This window comes from Oryzias latipes, chromosome 10, assembly GCF_002234675.1.
Source record: "Oryzias latipes chromosome 10, ASM223467v1".
In the NCBI taxonomy this organism is placed as follows: domain Eukaryota; kingdom Metazoa; phylum Chordata; class Actinopteri; order Beloniformes; family Adrianichthyidae; genus Oryzias; species Oryzias latipes.
This window is the reverse complement of record NC_019868.2, coordinates 13879928-13893789: the sequence shown is the minus strand read 5'-3', so window position 1 is coordinate 13893789 and position 13862 is coordinate 13879928. Positions and strand designations below refer to the sequence as shown.

Sequence of the window (13862 nt, the reverse complement as noted above, 5' to 3'; positions counted from 1 at the left end):
AGTGTTGAAAGGATTTTCCTCCCAACGGTGTTAACTATCCCCATAAAATGTGACACATACAGTAACTCCAGCTCCAATCAGATTAATCATTACTTTCCTTTATCTTTTTTCAAAGTTGTCAAATTATTGACCTTTAGAGCATTGAAATAAAATCCTAAGTATTATCTTTGTTTCCTTATTGTGTTTAGCGGACTAAACCCTCCCTCCACCACTCACATCACATCACTTTGATTCAAGCCAAATTCAAATAATCTGACTTTTTCCACTTTATGTGGAGCTTTTTCTTCAATGCTACTGCCTGATATTCCACTTAAACCAGGGGTCTTCAGCCTTAAACAGTAAAAAAAAAGTAAAAGTAAAAAAATCTAGAAGGAGCCTAACTTTTACCCTTCAGGAAAATTTAATGCTGATTTGCTGGCATTGAATTGTGACTTTTAAAAACAAATGTGAAATTGTGTCCAGCAGGGACATTTTTGACATGAAAAAGTCATATATACAGTACAGACCCAAGTTTGGACACACCTTCCCATTCATTTGAATAAGAAGGTGTGTAAAAAACTTTTGGTCTGTACTGTATAAAGAGAAACTAGTATTTTCCTGAGATTTTGATTTTTACAATTTGGCAGAAGGTTGCATGACGTCCTGTTAAAATTAGATGCCTTGTGCCAAACAGGATCATCCCAGTGCAGCTCATGTTCTCCTAGACAACACAAGACACTAATGGCAGGTTCTCTTGTTCTCTGGTGAGCCGCCATCCTTTTTCCTACTTAATACTGCTGTTAACCCGAACATAAACAGGAATTTGCTGGTTTATGATCAAGGAGAAAAGCAACTCCCCTCTGGATAGCTACTAACCATGTTGTGCAGCATTAGATGATGTGTGTTTTCAACTGATAAAATAAACGGAGTAATCAGACTTTTTACGAAAGGTTTCCTAATGAAAATCTGTGTATTCCGGAGGCGGCGTATAGAGCAAACACGGGCTCTAGATGTTAGCAGGAATGCAAAAACCTTTATTTTACTTCGAGGTGCACCTCAGCATTAATTTATAAACTAAATCTGAATTGGATGCTGATTTAGTAACCCTTGCTTTGAAAATTTTGTATTATTCTATTTATCTTCAGCCACTATGGAGAGAAAAGAGCCACACGTGGCTCTGGAGCCTTATGTCGGAGACCCCTGATTTAATTGCTGGTGATCTGCATTAATTACTTTTTTCAAGTGCTTACTTATTAAGAAAAAACAATTCTCTTAATTTTTTTCTTCCTTACTCTTAAACTAGACACATACTGGCAAGCTTCAGAGACCCTAACATGGGGGGTGGGGTTATGGGATTGTGGGGGCGATGGTTCATTTGCTTGCATGGATGCAGACACCGCTGAGGACATGCTTTGTGTCAGTGCTGGTCCCTCTCAGCGGCTACCATCCTCCCATGAAATCCTTCATCCCAGATGAGATCCCAGAGAGGCGCACAGAAAGAAGAGGAACCAGACATTGTTCTTCATCACGGGGCCCCTTAATGGTGCTTCTTTTCAACCACTGCCTTAAGGAAAAAATCCAAAGATGCAAACAGACACATGTTGAACTAATGAATTGTTATTAGCTTTTCTGAGACGATACATTGACTCTGGTTACAAATAATGCAAATGGATTAAATTAGGTATTTAAATTTTGTTTTGTTTAGTCTCTGATTTTCATTCCTTCACCTCACATAAAAATCCAGCTGTTTGACATTCATGCAAAGTAGCCTAACAGGATTAATTATTTGTCAGGTTGGTGTGAAAGGTCAAGTGGGGGTCAGGCTGTCCCAAAGTGTCCAAACAGGAACGCTGCTGTTCTTGGTTTTCAAAGCTGGAAATGTCCCCTCCTGTAAGACAAAAGGGCAGGTTCATCCTCCTTCCTTCCCTCTATAAATGTTGCTTTTCCTCACCCAATTTAATAAGCAGAATGATTTAAAAAAAAGCCCGCACACATGGGTGCTTTCCTAACTGTAACCATACAAGGTTTTCGACTTCATCTCCTGTTGTAATGCTGCTGTGATGGAGAGCTCGGGGTCTAAGTGGGGCTGTAATGAAAGGCTGCATGGAGGAGAACAGAGCCTGATGGTGGATCGGAGGGAAGCCTGGGGAGCTGAGGCGGGCCTCCTGCTGTGGAACCCGTCTCCATATGACTTACATTAACACGGAGCAAAGGCTTTAAGCATCAGTCTGCTGTGTGGTCTGGAGAACCCCCAGCCACAACTGGGAATTTTAAGGGATTTCATCCAGTCAACCCGAGACACAGCTGTGTGAGGAAGTTTAATTCTGATTTGATAAACCTAACAAATGGCTGAAAACCAACATATAAATGTAATACATATGTCTATAAAGTGAATTAAGTGACTATTAATGCCATTGTTTATTTTTAAGAAAAACAGTTCAATTCAGGATAAAATGTTTTATATTTTAGATCAAATCCATGCTTATATATGTGTATGTGTGGTTGCTGTTATTTTGTGTTTTTTGTGTTTTTCTTGGATTTTCTTGTGTCAACATCATCAGACCTAAAAAAAATCTCAGTTTGGATTTGTTTTGTTTAAAAAAAGAAACATTTGTGAGATCCTTGAAGCATTGGTGGTGAATCAAATTAAGTCAATGTTTGCTGAAAGTTCAGCAACAATTAAGGATACACTTTTTCGCTTACCTCGCATGGAGATTTCACAATAAGAAATTCTATAAAATTGACATTTCTTTGCTGTTTTGGTTTGTTATTTCTAAAATGTGAACATTTGTATATGAGTAAGCTTTGTCTGAGTTATACAAAGAGAACAATGGAGGTAAAAAGATTGATGTATCTGGAGAAAATGTGCAGTTTATTTTATAAAGCTATAGAATTGTATACTTATTGCTCTTTAAACAGAGAAGTTAGCTTTCCAGACAATAATAGCATGACTGTGTGAAGCACGGCAGTGGAAGAATCAGGATTAGGCTGACTGCTGGTTTTGGAACAAGACAGTTTGAGTTGATTAATTAAGCTGTTGTGTACTAAAAGCTGGAAGATAAAATAACCAAACTAAATAGATCAATGAAAATAATTACAATTTCTTAGGGTCATCATGCTGCCACATGACAGGATTTAAATGTTTTAAATATCTTTCATCAAAAGCCCTTTTTCTAGAAAGTTTTCTTAAAACTTTTTATTTTTAATCCAAACTGTCTTCGATATGTTTTTAGATGCACCCTTAATAAGTGTGGATGATGATTTAAATACCGTACTTTTCAACGGCTGGAAAGTGTGAATAGAAATGTTCAGTTTACTTCATTTTAGAGGACTTGGTATCAGATTTTTCCGAACAAATACAGACACATTCCACTGTTTATGTAACAATTTATATTTGTAGATTTAACATTTGATTTCAAAGTGAAGGCTGATTACCATGATGACAAATGATGAGGGAAAAGTGGCTTTGAAACTTTAAGAGCAATGCATGCAAGAGAGAAAAACACTCACGAGCTTCCCAGGACTCAGACTTGACTTTACTTCTGATAATCCTGTATAGACAGACCAAACCTATTTTAGATCTGAGTTCCACATTCTGGAAACAGAATTTTGTCCTACCTGTTGATGGAGCTGATGCTGGGCACACAGTTTTGGTCACATACTCGCTCCAGTACTAGCCTGTCGTGGATCTCCCAGGCAAACATGGAGGGGTTCTTATGTTTAAGTTGCAGGATCCTTTGGACCACTATTGGGGTCGCCACTTTGGGCTTGGAACCCCCCATGAGTCCAGGTTTGAGGCTTCCTGTCTTGTGGTACCTGGAAGAAACCAAATAATATCTGTCATGACGGTTAACTTTTTGAGAGAGCTGATAAACGGCATTAGACATGACTGCCTCAGTGTTCCACCAAAAGCTTTTCTTAACCTCAGAATACTTTCGCTATAAAAAGGTGCACTATCACTTTTGCTGGGTGATTTTTACCCGATATAATATACCCAACAAAAATAAATCAAAACATGATAAATTACAGTGGTTTTCTTTTATTTTCAACCGTGGTATTTGTAACAAAATAAAAAAGAAAAACATAGGAGTTCCTAAAAACATGCTCAAAAATTACGGAAAAATTAGGAATTTGAGAACACAAATTCCTAAAAAATAATGAAATGATACTTGAAACTTGGTCTTTGGGCCACCCATTCCTGGGACATTTGAGACTTCCCTGGTGAAGGCACAGACTCCTTGACACACGACATATTGAAATTTGTGTAAATGGTTTTGCTCGGGTGAAAATCACCCAGCAACAGTGCTCTAGGGTTAAACTTCATCTCCACTGAGAAGTATCCCTGCTGCTGCATCAATGCACCCTCCCCACATGCAGAGGCTCTCCAAATGATAATAATTCTGTTTTCAAGTAGCTGAAGAGAAGGATCACAATGAAAGACACCTGGAATTTTGCAGGGGTCCAAGGCAACTTTGGAAGCTAAAGGGTGACGTGATTAGAAATTAAACCATTACAATACAAATGAACACTAGCTGAATGCCTTGCTGACATTAGAATATGGATGTCTGTTTACTTTCTTGGTTTTAATGAAAGAAAGACTAAAATAATTGTGTTTTCCCCCTGATGGTTCTAAGGATCGTGGTCTTGACCTCCTCTCTCTTTCCCCACTTGAGCAGTCAGTAGTCACAAATCTGGGAATGAGACTTGATGCTGCCCTGAAGCTGGACCTCCACATAAATAACCAGGTCATGCTTTTTTCAGCTGTGACGTTTGGCTAGGATCAAGTCTTTCCTATCAAAGCCAAACCGTGAAATTGTTATGCATGCTTTTGTTTTGTCCAGGCTGAATTATTATCATTTTAGCATTATATTGCTTATTGGTGCAATATTGTTTACAGCACTTTGGGCCTTCTTGAATGGTGGTGGAAGGTGCTCTATAAATGAATGACATGAAAATGAAATTGCTCCATCTACTGGTGATAACCTGATGAGTAAATAAAAATGTGATACCCTGGTCCTTAAGTTTATTCTATATTTAGCATCACAAAAAAACATGAGGCAGTTAATGTGGACTTGGATTTTTAAAGTTGATTGTAGCTAAATATTTAATTGTTTTTGAGAAAAAGAGGATTTACAAATCCAACTACAAATTCTCTATTTTAAAATATTTTGGTTCAGTTGATTTGAGCCTATAAAAGTGTATTTTGATTCTTTGGATTTCTTTAAATATTTTTTAAACAGACCTGGTAAATGTTCAGTCAATTGAATTTGTTGACTGTTGTGCCCTAAATAGTGAAATCCAGGCTCAAATCAACATCCTTGTACCCTAATAATTCTGTAATAAGCTAACTTCTTATAGAAAAAAAAAAGTCTAGAAAATACAGTTATTGTTGTGCTCGAATAAATAAATAGATAAAAATCCAGTGCAGGGATCTTTGCTTCATGGCTTAAAAAATGGCATCATCTGCTACAGAGCTCCCACTGGACCAAACAGAGTGCACTGAGGATCATGTTTTCACTGAGATCAATCAGCATGATCCACTGGAGGAGAGGAAAAGTAGAGATGCTGAGAAGAAAGCAGTGGGATGTAACTGCATGACCAATGAATACCAAACCTAATTCATGTTAATTTAAATTACAATCTTTTTTAGAATGTTTATCCATCCATTATCTTAACCCGCTATATCCCTTTCAGGGTCATGGGTATGCTGGCGCCTGTCTCGGCTAGTTTTGAGTAAAGGCAGGGTACACCCTGGGTCCAATTAACCTATAAAGCATGGTTTTGGACTGTGGGAGAAAGCCGGAGTGCCCAGAGAAAACCCACGAATGCACAGGGAGAACATCCAAACTCCACACAGAAAGGTCCCAGCCGAGATTTGAAGCAGGGCCTTCTCACTGTGAGGCGAGAACGCTGAATCTTTGCTATTGCTGCTCAGTGGTGTTATTTTATTGAACTTTCTCACAGGCTTTTAAAAAAACTAATTTTCAGTATCATTGTGCTCCACTGAGATGCTGATAAAATCTAAACAAGAGGATGGAAATCTTGAGATTTTGTACTTATTGCTGTCTGTTACCAAAGGAAATTCACGTCTTTGCTTTATTTAAAGCTATCAACGTTTCAAAGATTCTATAGGAGGTGTGAACTATTCTATTTAAATGTAAGATTTTTTTGGTGTTAAAGCAAACAGGAGTGTAGTTTTAAGCCTGTCAGTTCAAGCAAAAGCTTTCTGAAAATTGAAAATAAATCAGTTTTGTAATGTGCGCATAGTTTAGTAAATTTTGCCAATTTAAAAGCACAATGCTCAATCTGAAGCGGAAGCTATCTGCAACTTGGGCTTCTTACATGAAGTATCAGCGGAGAGTATTCAGTTTTTGCTGGCTGGCATAAAAAGTGATATATAAAACAATTTATAGCCTAACAAAATGTCATTTTGTTTAGCGTTTAAAAACACGTTATTTAAGTGGATGCACAAACACGTGCTGGGAAAGGTAGAACTTTGGACATTTTTGGTGTTTGACGTTTTATGGATATGTTGAAACATAAACACATCTAAATAAAATGAGAACGTCTCTGGATTCCTTACCTGCTAAGAATTTTACTGATGCAGCCGTGAGTAACGCGCAGGCGACGGGAGATCTCGCAGGGGCGCACGCCCTGCTGCGCCAGCTCCACGATGCGCTTTCGTACCACCTGCGGCAGCGGTCTCCCGTTGATGAAGACCCCCCCAAGCTGGTTCACCCCACCGTGCCCTGGCAAGAAGCGCGACAGACGACGTAAGTAGATCCACGCGCCATGATGCTGTTAAACATTCAGGAACACCACGAAACTGACCGTGCGTAAAAATCCAGTTCTGTCCAAAGGATTCCATCCTAGCCTAGAATTTCATGTCGAGCGTAAACTTCAGTGAATAGATTATTTATTAATAGAGAGAGATGTTTTAGTTAAAATCTACAAAAGTTCAATAACCGTATCTTCATTAAGCTGCAGATGCGTTCGGGTTTGCATCAAAGTCTGGTACCTTCAAGTCAGATAAAGCCTGTCCCCCAACAAAGTACATCAAGCCTTATTTTGAAGTTCTGAGCAGCTACACCACAGCAGAGGTGACCGCGTCGCTGCCGCTTTCAGCACCTGAGTGGTGGTCAGCGACCCCCACCCCCCCACCCCGACCAACAAACCAAATTAAACTTGATTTATTTAACACTTTTCCCATATTTCAGGGAATTAAGCTGAACAATGACCTAAAATCATTCTAAAAATAAATCTATACATTTTCACACGGAGATTAATTTACACAAATAGGCAGACGCATGTTACAGTTAAAATGTAAAATAAATCATTGATGGGAAATGGGAAAAATACTGACATTTCAATTAAATTGGGTATAATCTTGCCAATTAAAAAAGTTAAAATAAAATTGTTAAAATAATAGATCATTTCATTAGCAGGTTTCAATAAATAAAAATGGCCTACATTTTAACCTTTTCGCTTTAAACACATATTTACATAAGCGCTTAAAAAATCTAATTTCTTGGCCTGCGTCTCGGTGGCGCCCATGGCTGCCGCCTGGTACGGCGGAGCGCGCCTATCCTGTGGCCTGGGGGCCCAGACGCTGGGTTCGCCCGTGCCTCCCAGTGCTGTCCCTGGCTCGGTGGGTGGGCGGCCCGGGTGGGTGCCCCCCCCCCCCCCCCCTGGGTGCCCCCCACCCCCACCTCTCCCTCACCTCCCTGGCTGCGTGGGTCCCGTCGCCGGGGGTGCTCATGGACTGGGGGTCTCTCCCTCCCCTCCCCTGGTCTGGCTGGGGAGGATCTTGTTCCACTTATGAACACACGGTTCACTTCGGCAGCATGCATGTATCTCCACGTGCACACTGCCACAATGCTCCCTGTTTGCTTCATCCCTCCTCCTAACCCACAGTGTTTTGATGGACAGATGTCTTCCGCTCATCATAGTGTCAGAATATCGCCTTTGGATGTAATATTAGTCTTTTCAGCAGATGTTATAATTGTTACACAGCTAAAAATAATAACCTACTAACCTATTCAAATCAGCGCTTGTATCCCACACCCCCCCCCTCCCCCCCTCTCTCACTTCTATTCTCTTCTACCACCACCCCCCTTCACACTTTCCCCCTCTCCTTCCCCACAGACACTAAAAGTAACACATAAATAAAAAATAATAAAAAACAAAAAAGGGGTTTATACAAGTTTACACTCTGGTTTTCCGAAGTTATAAAACCTCTTATTGTAATAGTAAAACAACAGCTTTCAGCTGTCATCTGTTTGCTCAGTTGTTGGACAGAACAAGTTAAAAAGAAATAAATAAATCTGATTTCTTCTCATGTTTTAAACAGTTGTAGATGCACAAAACTATGAGTAAATCATTACAACTGAAAAACAAACACAGTAAAATGCCTAATGACGTTTACAGACGAAGACATTTTTTCAGGAGTTTGGGCAAAAAAGTCGAACCCAGCAAAGAACTGACAAATGTAAATGGTCTTTCAGTGAAATTAGGATTATTAAAAGACACATATCTTAACTTTAGCAGTGTTACAAAAAGGTTTTAAAATTACATCAGTGTGTGTAGTATGTGATTATTACATGCACCATTGTGTTGGACCAACCGTGTTTGGACCATAGTTTCTGTGCGTATAGGGGCGGTGATTAAACGCGGGGTTCAGTTTTGGTTGACCAACATTTTTTAAAGCCGAATAAAATGTGCAAACAAGCGTGGAGGAAGTAACTGTGTCGCTTGAAGGAATTACATCGACATGAACGATACTATAAAAGCTCAGTAAACAATCAATAAGAAACTAAAACATTTTATTTTATTTTATGCCTATAAGTTAGTTTAACAAATCTTCTTCTGCTACTAGCGCTAGCTGCCGGATAAGCGTGGTTAATATTATTTCACGTCGTTATCCAAATTCTTTTGATATAGTTGATTACATGCCATTGTTTTGTGTTGGCAGGGATAAAGGATCATTAATGATCAGCTGATGATTTTTATACCCATCGGTATCCAGAAGTTTTATGACATGTGTTAGCCACCCAAGCTTGACAGCAGTACACAAACGTGCCGCTGGGTGTCGCCATTTAGTTACGGATGGTACACATTTGAGAATGGAGGCCAAACACGACGTTTTCTTTATTGAAAGTTATAGTAGCTCAGAGGTTGAGGAAGAACCTGACTTCAGTTATTCAAACAAACTCTTTGCAAAGCTCAGCAAGGACAGCTCTGCGTTGCCTCTGCTGGCCTTCTCCATCACCTCTGGAAAGGCTCCCCGGGACACTGAGCAGGCCACCAAAGCTGAGGTGGAGGAACGAGAGGAGGACAGTGATTTTTCTGTTGAGGAGTGGATGATCTTGGGGGGAGAAGATGAGGCGGACTCAAACATCCAACTCAACCTGAGTTACTGTGGAGAGGAGGACTGCAAAGGTCAGTCTATTTTCTCTGTCTATCTTTTTGCTCACATCAATGATGAAATCAATGAATGAAATGAATGTAACAATGTGCTTTGCAAAAAGCAGAAGGTAATTATAATGGACCCAGGCATAAGAAAAACACAACTTAAAGTCATCCTTTTGATGTATTTTAAAAGCATTTCCAGTGGTCTTTAAATTTTGGTTATGTGTCTATTTTCTACAACATAGTTTCTGCAGAGCAGCAGGAGTTTGAAATTCACCTCTGAGTCGTGGGTAGGGGCATTGTTGTCTGTTTATCCTCTCTCCCGCTAGCTTACAGACCCTCCAAACCTAACATTAGTGGTGTAACAAAAATGGTGAGCAATATTGGATCTATGCAGCCGTACAGTATGATCCAGATTTCAGCTCAGACCAGGAAAAAAAGGCGTACATGGATCTATTTGTCTGTAAGTGGATGCATCAGAATGGAATGGAGCAGGGAGCTTGTTGCCTGCTGATCTGTAGTTTCAATGTCACAACTACAAGCTTTTTCAAGCTGCAGTTTTTTATATCTGCTCCTGATTCACAACTATTTGAATAATAAAAAATACTCATAAATGCAACTTTAACCTTAATTTTCTTTAATGTCCTCCATCATGAGAAAAGAACATGTTACAAACACCAAAAACATCATTTTCATTGAAGTGAGTCTTTAAAATGTTTTAATGTGTATTTTTTTATCCACTGTGCAAAGCAACAAAGCCCTAAGTCTAACAAAAACTATGTATATGGATTTAATAACTGGTACGATTTTATATAAACCCAAGCTGTCAATCTAATTGCTAACCATAATATCACCTCAAAGAGGTAAATACAGTCTCATTTTATATATATAAAAAATAAGGTTATCATATATATAAGCTTTATTACAGACTCAAGGCCCATTTGCCACAAAAATACACAAAACATATAAAAGACTTAAGGATAAAAATAGAGCAGTCAAACAAGTATAAGAACAATGACATAAAAAGTATTAGAAAAAAAACAATGTCATAAAAGTATAATAATCAATGTAATAGGAATATAAAAACAATGACATAAGAGTATAAGAACAATAAAATAACCAGGTATCATGAACTTAATAAAAAGACAAAAACTGCTGACGTAAACAAAAAAAAGAAAACTTAAAAGTTTAATAAAGACGACCGTACCAAAACCTCCAAATAGGGGATTGGTATCTAAAAGTGCTGTGCTTTACATTGGTGAGAGTTAAAATTATATAATTATTTGAAGCATTAAAACGACAAATAAAACCACAGATAAAATGTCTTAATAACGCTTGGAGAGTATTAACTGTAGCACCAACAAACAAACTGCTTGCACTGCACCACCAAGCAGTTTTAATAAAATCCTCAGGGTTATGCTAAGGAAAAATCTTTTAAATGTTCTCTGCTTTTAAAAAGTTATAAATAAAAAAAACCCACAGGCTGTTTTGCAATCTGTTGACTTTAGTGGCTTCAGTTGTGTAAAGCTTGAATATGGGCTTTATTTGAATTTGCATAGAGAATTAAATTTGCTTGATGACCTATGTTTGGACTTGCAGGCTTCCTATCCTGGTGTCCACTGCATTTGAATGAGGGATTTGTGATCTTTGCAGTACACGTCTTTACGCTGTTACACTCCAAAGACACACAGGAAAAAAAAGATCAGTGAACATTTTGCCCAAAAAAACAGAATTTTTCCCTATGTTCAAATGTCTTTTATTTTGGTAAATAATTGTATCTAAGCAACACAGTCCCTTACTGACCTTCTCTCAATCACAGATGTGACAGATGAGAGTGTTACATCACAAAGTCATACCTGGCTTGTTTCGGACAAAGACAAGGTAACTTTTGTCCTCCTTTTAAAATGGATTGGCATTAAAAAAAATCTGATGTTCTGTTTTCTTTTTTTTTAATAGTACGGCTATGATCAGTCTTTGTTCGGCCGATATTTCTTCCCTGGGCGCTCCTCCTTTTGCTACCGGTGCTTCAAGTCTGGACATGTGGCCAAAAGGTGCTCTTTTGACAAGGTAAAACAAAAACAAAAAAACTTTTAGAAAGTTTAATTGAAAAAAAAGAAGTAAAGCTAAAATGTTTTCCTTCTCTGATCGTGCAGAAAAGTTCTACTTGTGTCCTTTGTGGGACTCAAGGCCACGTCCAGAAAAATTGCCCGGGTCGCCCCTGTCCGGACTGCGGCCTGCCTGCTCATGGGCTCCATCCCTGCAGAATACCACCGGTGTGGAACCAACACTGCAGACGCTGTGGGATGATAGGCCACCTTTCCTTTGTGAGTTTGCACATCAATTCTCCATTCAGTAGGACAGACTTGTTGCAGGGATCTGTCAGGGTTGTGCTGCAGATTCAGTAGCATGACATTCGGTTTTATTTCTACATTATCAGTGAAGGGGAAAAAAGTTTCCCTCCTCATGTTTATCATATATTTTTCTGTCTTTGTTGCTGTGGATTTCTGCAGACCTGCCCGGATACATGGCGCCAGTACCACCGGACAGTAAGACGGCATTCTGTTGGGCTGCATTTGGTTCTGTGCAACTTTTAGTTCTGAGCATGAACATTTCAGGAACTAAAAATAAAATATAGAATCTCACCTGAAATAGATACTCAGGTTTTTTTTATATAAAATGTGACTAAAAGTGTAAAATAATTGGTCATATTTATTAGCGTTCATCCTCATTTTTCTCTCTCTTTTTTTTAAACAATGCTTGACAATTGAGGATTTCAACCTTCTGTTAAATAAGACTTCATGTTAGGGCTGGTGTTGCTTGATTAAGAGAGTTTACACTTAAATTACACACTTAGAAGGGATGTTCCAAAAGAGTAAATGGATGTCAGTTTAAATACTATAAGGTACACAGATGGCTGGTAATTCCTTAAGATATCTTTATCATCTGAATAATTCTTTAAAAAAATGAATACATTCCAAATCTGATTGTCTTTAAAATGAAATCTCAAGGTTTTTTTTTTTTTTGTTTTTTGACAAAGGAGACAAATTATTGTAAAATTAGCTAAATCTTTCTGGCAAATGCAAACAAGTTTTGTGCTTTTAAACAAATACCGTAGTTAATTTATTTTTATTCCTCCCCAGGTCAGGTCAGGTGTTCCTCTCAGCTCGAGGCCTGTCGCTCGTCTTAGCCAGAAAAGTTGTGCCCACTGCTACAACTGCTCTAAACGTGGACACTACGGCTATGTAAGGGAGAATTTGATTCATGTTTTCTTAGTTTAAAGGTTTCTCTTGAGCCTTTTGTGACTCATCTGTGTTGTGTGACGTCAGGAGTGTGCAAGGATAAGGATGGTCAGGGGGACCTTTCCGACGCTGCCTTATGTTTGCCATTATGACTCACTTGAGGATGTTCTTCGGCGCCAGACCAGGATGGAGACAGGGGCTAAGGGTGACAACATTTTTAACTGAGAATGAGAGCAAGAATGTGGGACGTCTTACATCAACATCTGCTTTGCTCTCTTTCAGGCCAAATACCAGATGAGAAGAGTGAGAAGGATTCTTTGCTCCAGGGAAGATGTAAGATCAAGCAAGGGGCAAGTGGCCAAGCTGGAAGGAGGAAGACGTGGCCGGAGAGGCGCAGAGAGAGGCGCCAAATAAAGCAACTTAGGAGGAAGGCCCAAGCGATTAGGGAAGGCGGGCTCCTGGGGAGGTCTCGCTATGACTCTGAGGACAGAGGAGGGACAGCTGACCTATCAAAAAAACCAAAAACCAGGCAGTCCGTGCACCCTTCTGAGAAAAAAAACAACCAGGAGCTAGTTGGTAGAAAAAAATGGCAAAGCAAACTTAAAGATTTACAAAGTAAGAAGAAAAAGAAGCAAAAGGACTTGCATCCGTTTGGAGATGAGAACTTTGGAGGTGAAAAAGTTTTCTCTCCAAATCAGAGAGTCCGTCACAGACGGTGATAAATAGTTCAAATGTATTATTTGTTAATAAAGAATTTGACCTCTTCGTATTCACTATAAAAAAGATAAATTGTTGTTTCTTTTGTTGTTTGTATTACTTTTTTTAAAATTTCCAATAAGATGTAGGATAGATTGTACTTCTACACTAGATATAACAGCTTTTTTAATAGATAATTTTGTAAATACGTGCTCTATATTGCCTTTTTTCATGTTCCTATAAGTTCCTGCTTCTGATCTGAATTGCATCTTCCCTGTAGGTTCCCGTTTTACAATGGCATCATCTATAAAAAAAAAAGATTGGATGTTTGTAATGGTCTTCGGGTTTTAGGATAAGAGGTATTTCTTTAGATGGGTGCGTGTAGTCCGCGTGTTTTTTGCTAGTTCCCTCTTCGAAGCCTTGTTTAATAGTAGCTGTGCTGTGGAACTGCTGAATTATTAATGGGCGCAGGCGCTGCCTGAGGTCTGCCAGGCAAAAGTAATCAATTCCAGAAAGATAAAAAATATCAAAATCGATTTT

The 13862-nt window shown here is 38.8% G+C and overlaps 2 protein-coding genes across 2 annotated transcripts; one reads left to right on the top strand and one right to left on the bottom strand.

Moving 5' to 3' along the window:
* Positions 1-1576: 1576 nt before the first annotated feature.
* Positions 1577-7738, bottom strand: LOC101163666 (paired box protein Pax-5-like). Its single transcript, XM_023959465.1, has 5 exons — positions 7700-7738; positions 6563-6777; positions 3598-3795; positions 3490-3530; positions 1577-1867 (listed from the first exon to the last, which is right to left on the bottom strand). The coding sequence occupies exons 1-5, from the start codon at positions 7736-7738 to the stop codon at positions 1758-1760; spliced, it is 603 nt and encodes a 200-aa protein (XP_023815233.1). The 3' UTR covers positions 1577-1757.
* Positions 7739-8682: 944 nt separating this feature from the next.
* Positions 8683-13420, top strand: LOC105354880 (zinc finger CCHC domain-containing protein 7). Its single transcript, XM_011480078.3, has 8 exons — positions 8683-9417; positions 11207-11268; positions 11344-11454; positions 11541-11711; positions 11898-11933; positions 12528-12629; positions 12714-12831; positions 12909-13420. Exons 1-8 carry the CDS (start codon positions 9012-9014, stop codon positions 13343-13345), a joined length of 1443 nt encoding a protein of 480 aa, XP_011478380.1. The 5' UTR covers positions 8683-9011; the 3' UTR covers positions 13346-13420.
* The last annotated feature ends 442 nt before the right edge of the window (positions 13421-13862 follow it).

What these genes read in the sequence shown, in the direction of transcription:
- LOC105354880 (XM_011480078.3), top strand. Translation starts at nt 9,012, where the DNA reads ATGACATGTGTTAGCCACCCAAGCTTGACAGCAGTACACAAACGTGCC. An exon ending in TGGAGAGGAGGACTGCAAAG is followed by an intron (nt 9,418 to 11,206) that starts GTCAGTCTATTT and finishes TCTCAATCACAG; the next exon opens with ATGTGACAGATGAGAGTGTT. An exon ending in GGCGCCAGTACCACCGGACA is followed by an intron (nt 11,934 to 12,527) that starts GTAAGACGGCAT and finishes ATTCCTCCCCAG; the next exon opens with GTCAGGTCAGGTGTTCCTCT.
- LOC101163666 (XM_023959465.1), bottom strand. Translation starts at nt 7,738, where the DNA reads ATGAGCACCCCCGGCGACGGGACCCACGCAGCCAGGGAG. An exon ending in AGCATCAGCTCCATCAACAG is followed by an intron (nt 3,531 to 3,597) that starts GTAGGACAAAAT and finishes CTGTCTATACAG; the next exon opens with GATTATCAGAAGTAAAGTCA. An exon ending in GTCTGAGTCCTGGGAAGCTC is followed by an intron (nt 1,868 to 3,489) that starts GTGAGTGTTTTT and finishes TTTGTCTTACAG; the next exon opens with GAGGGGACATTTCCAGCTTT.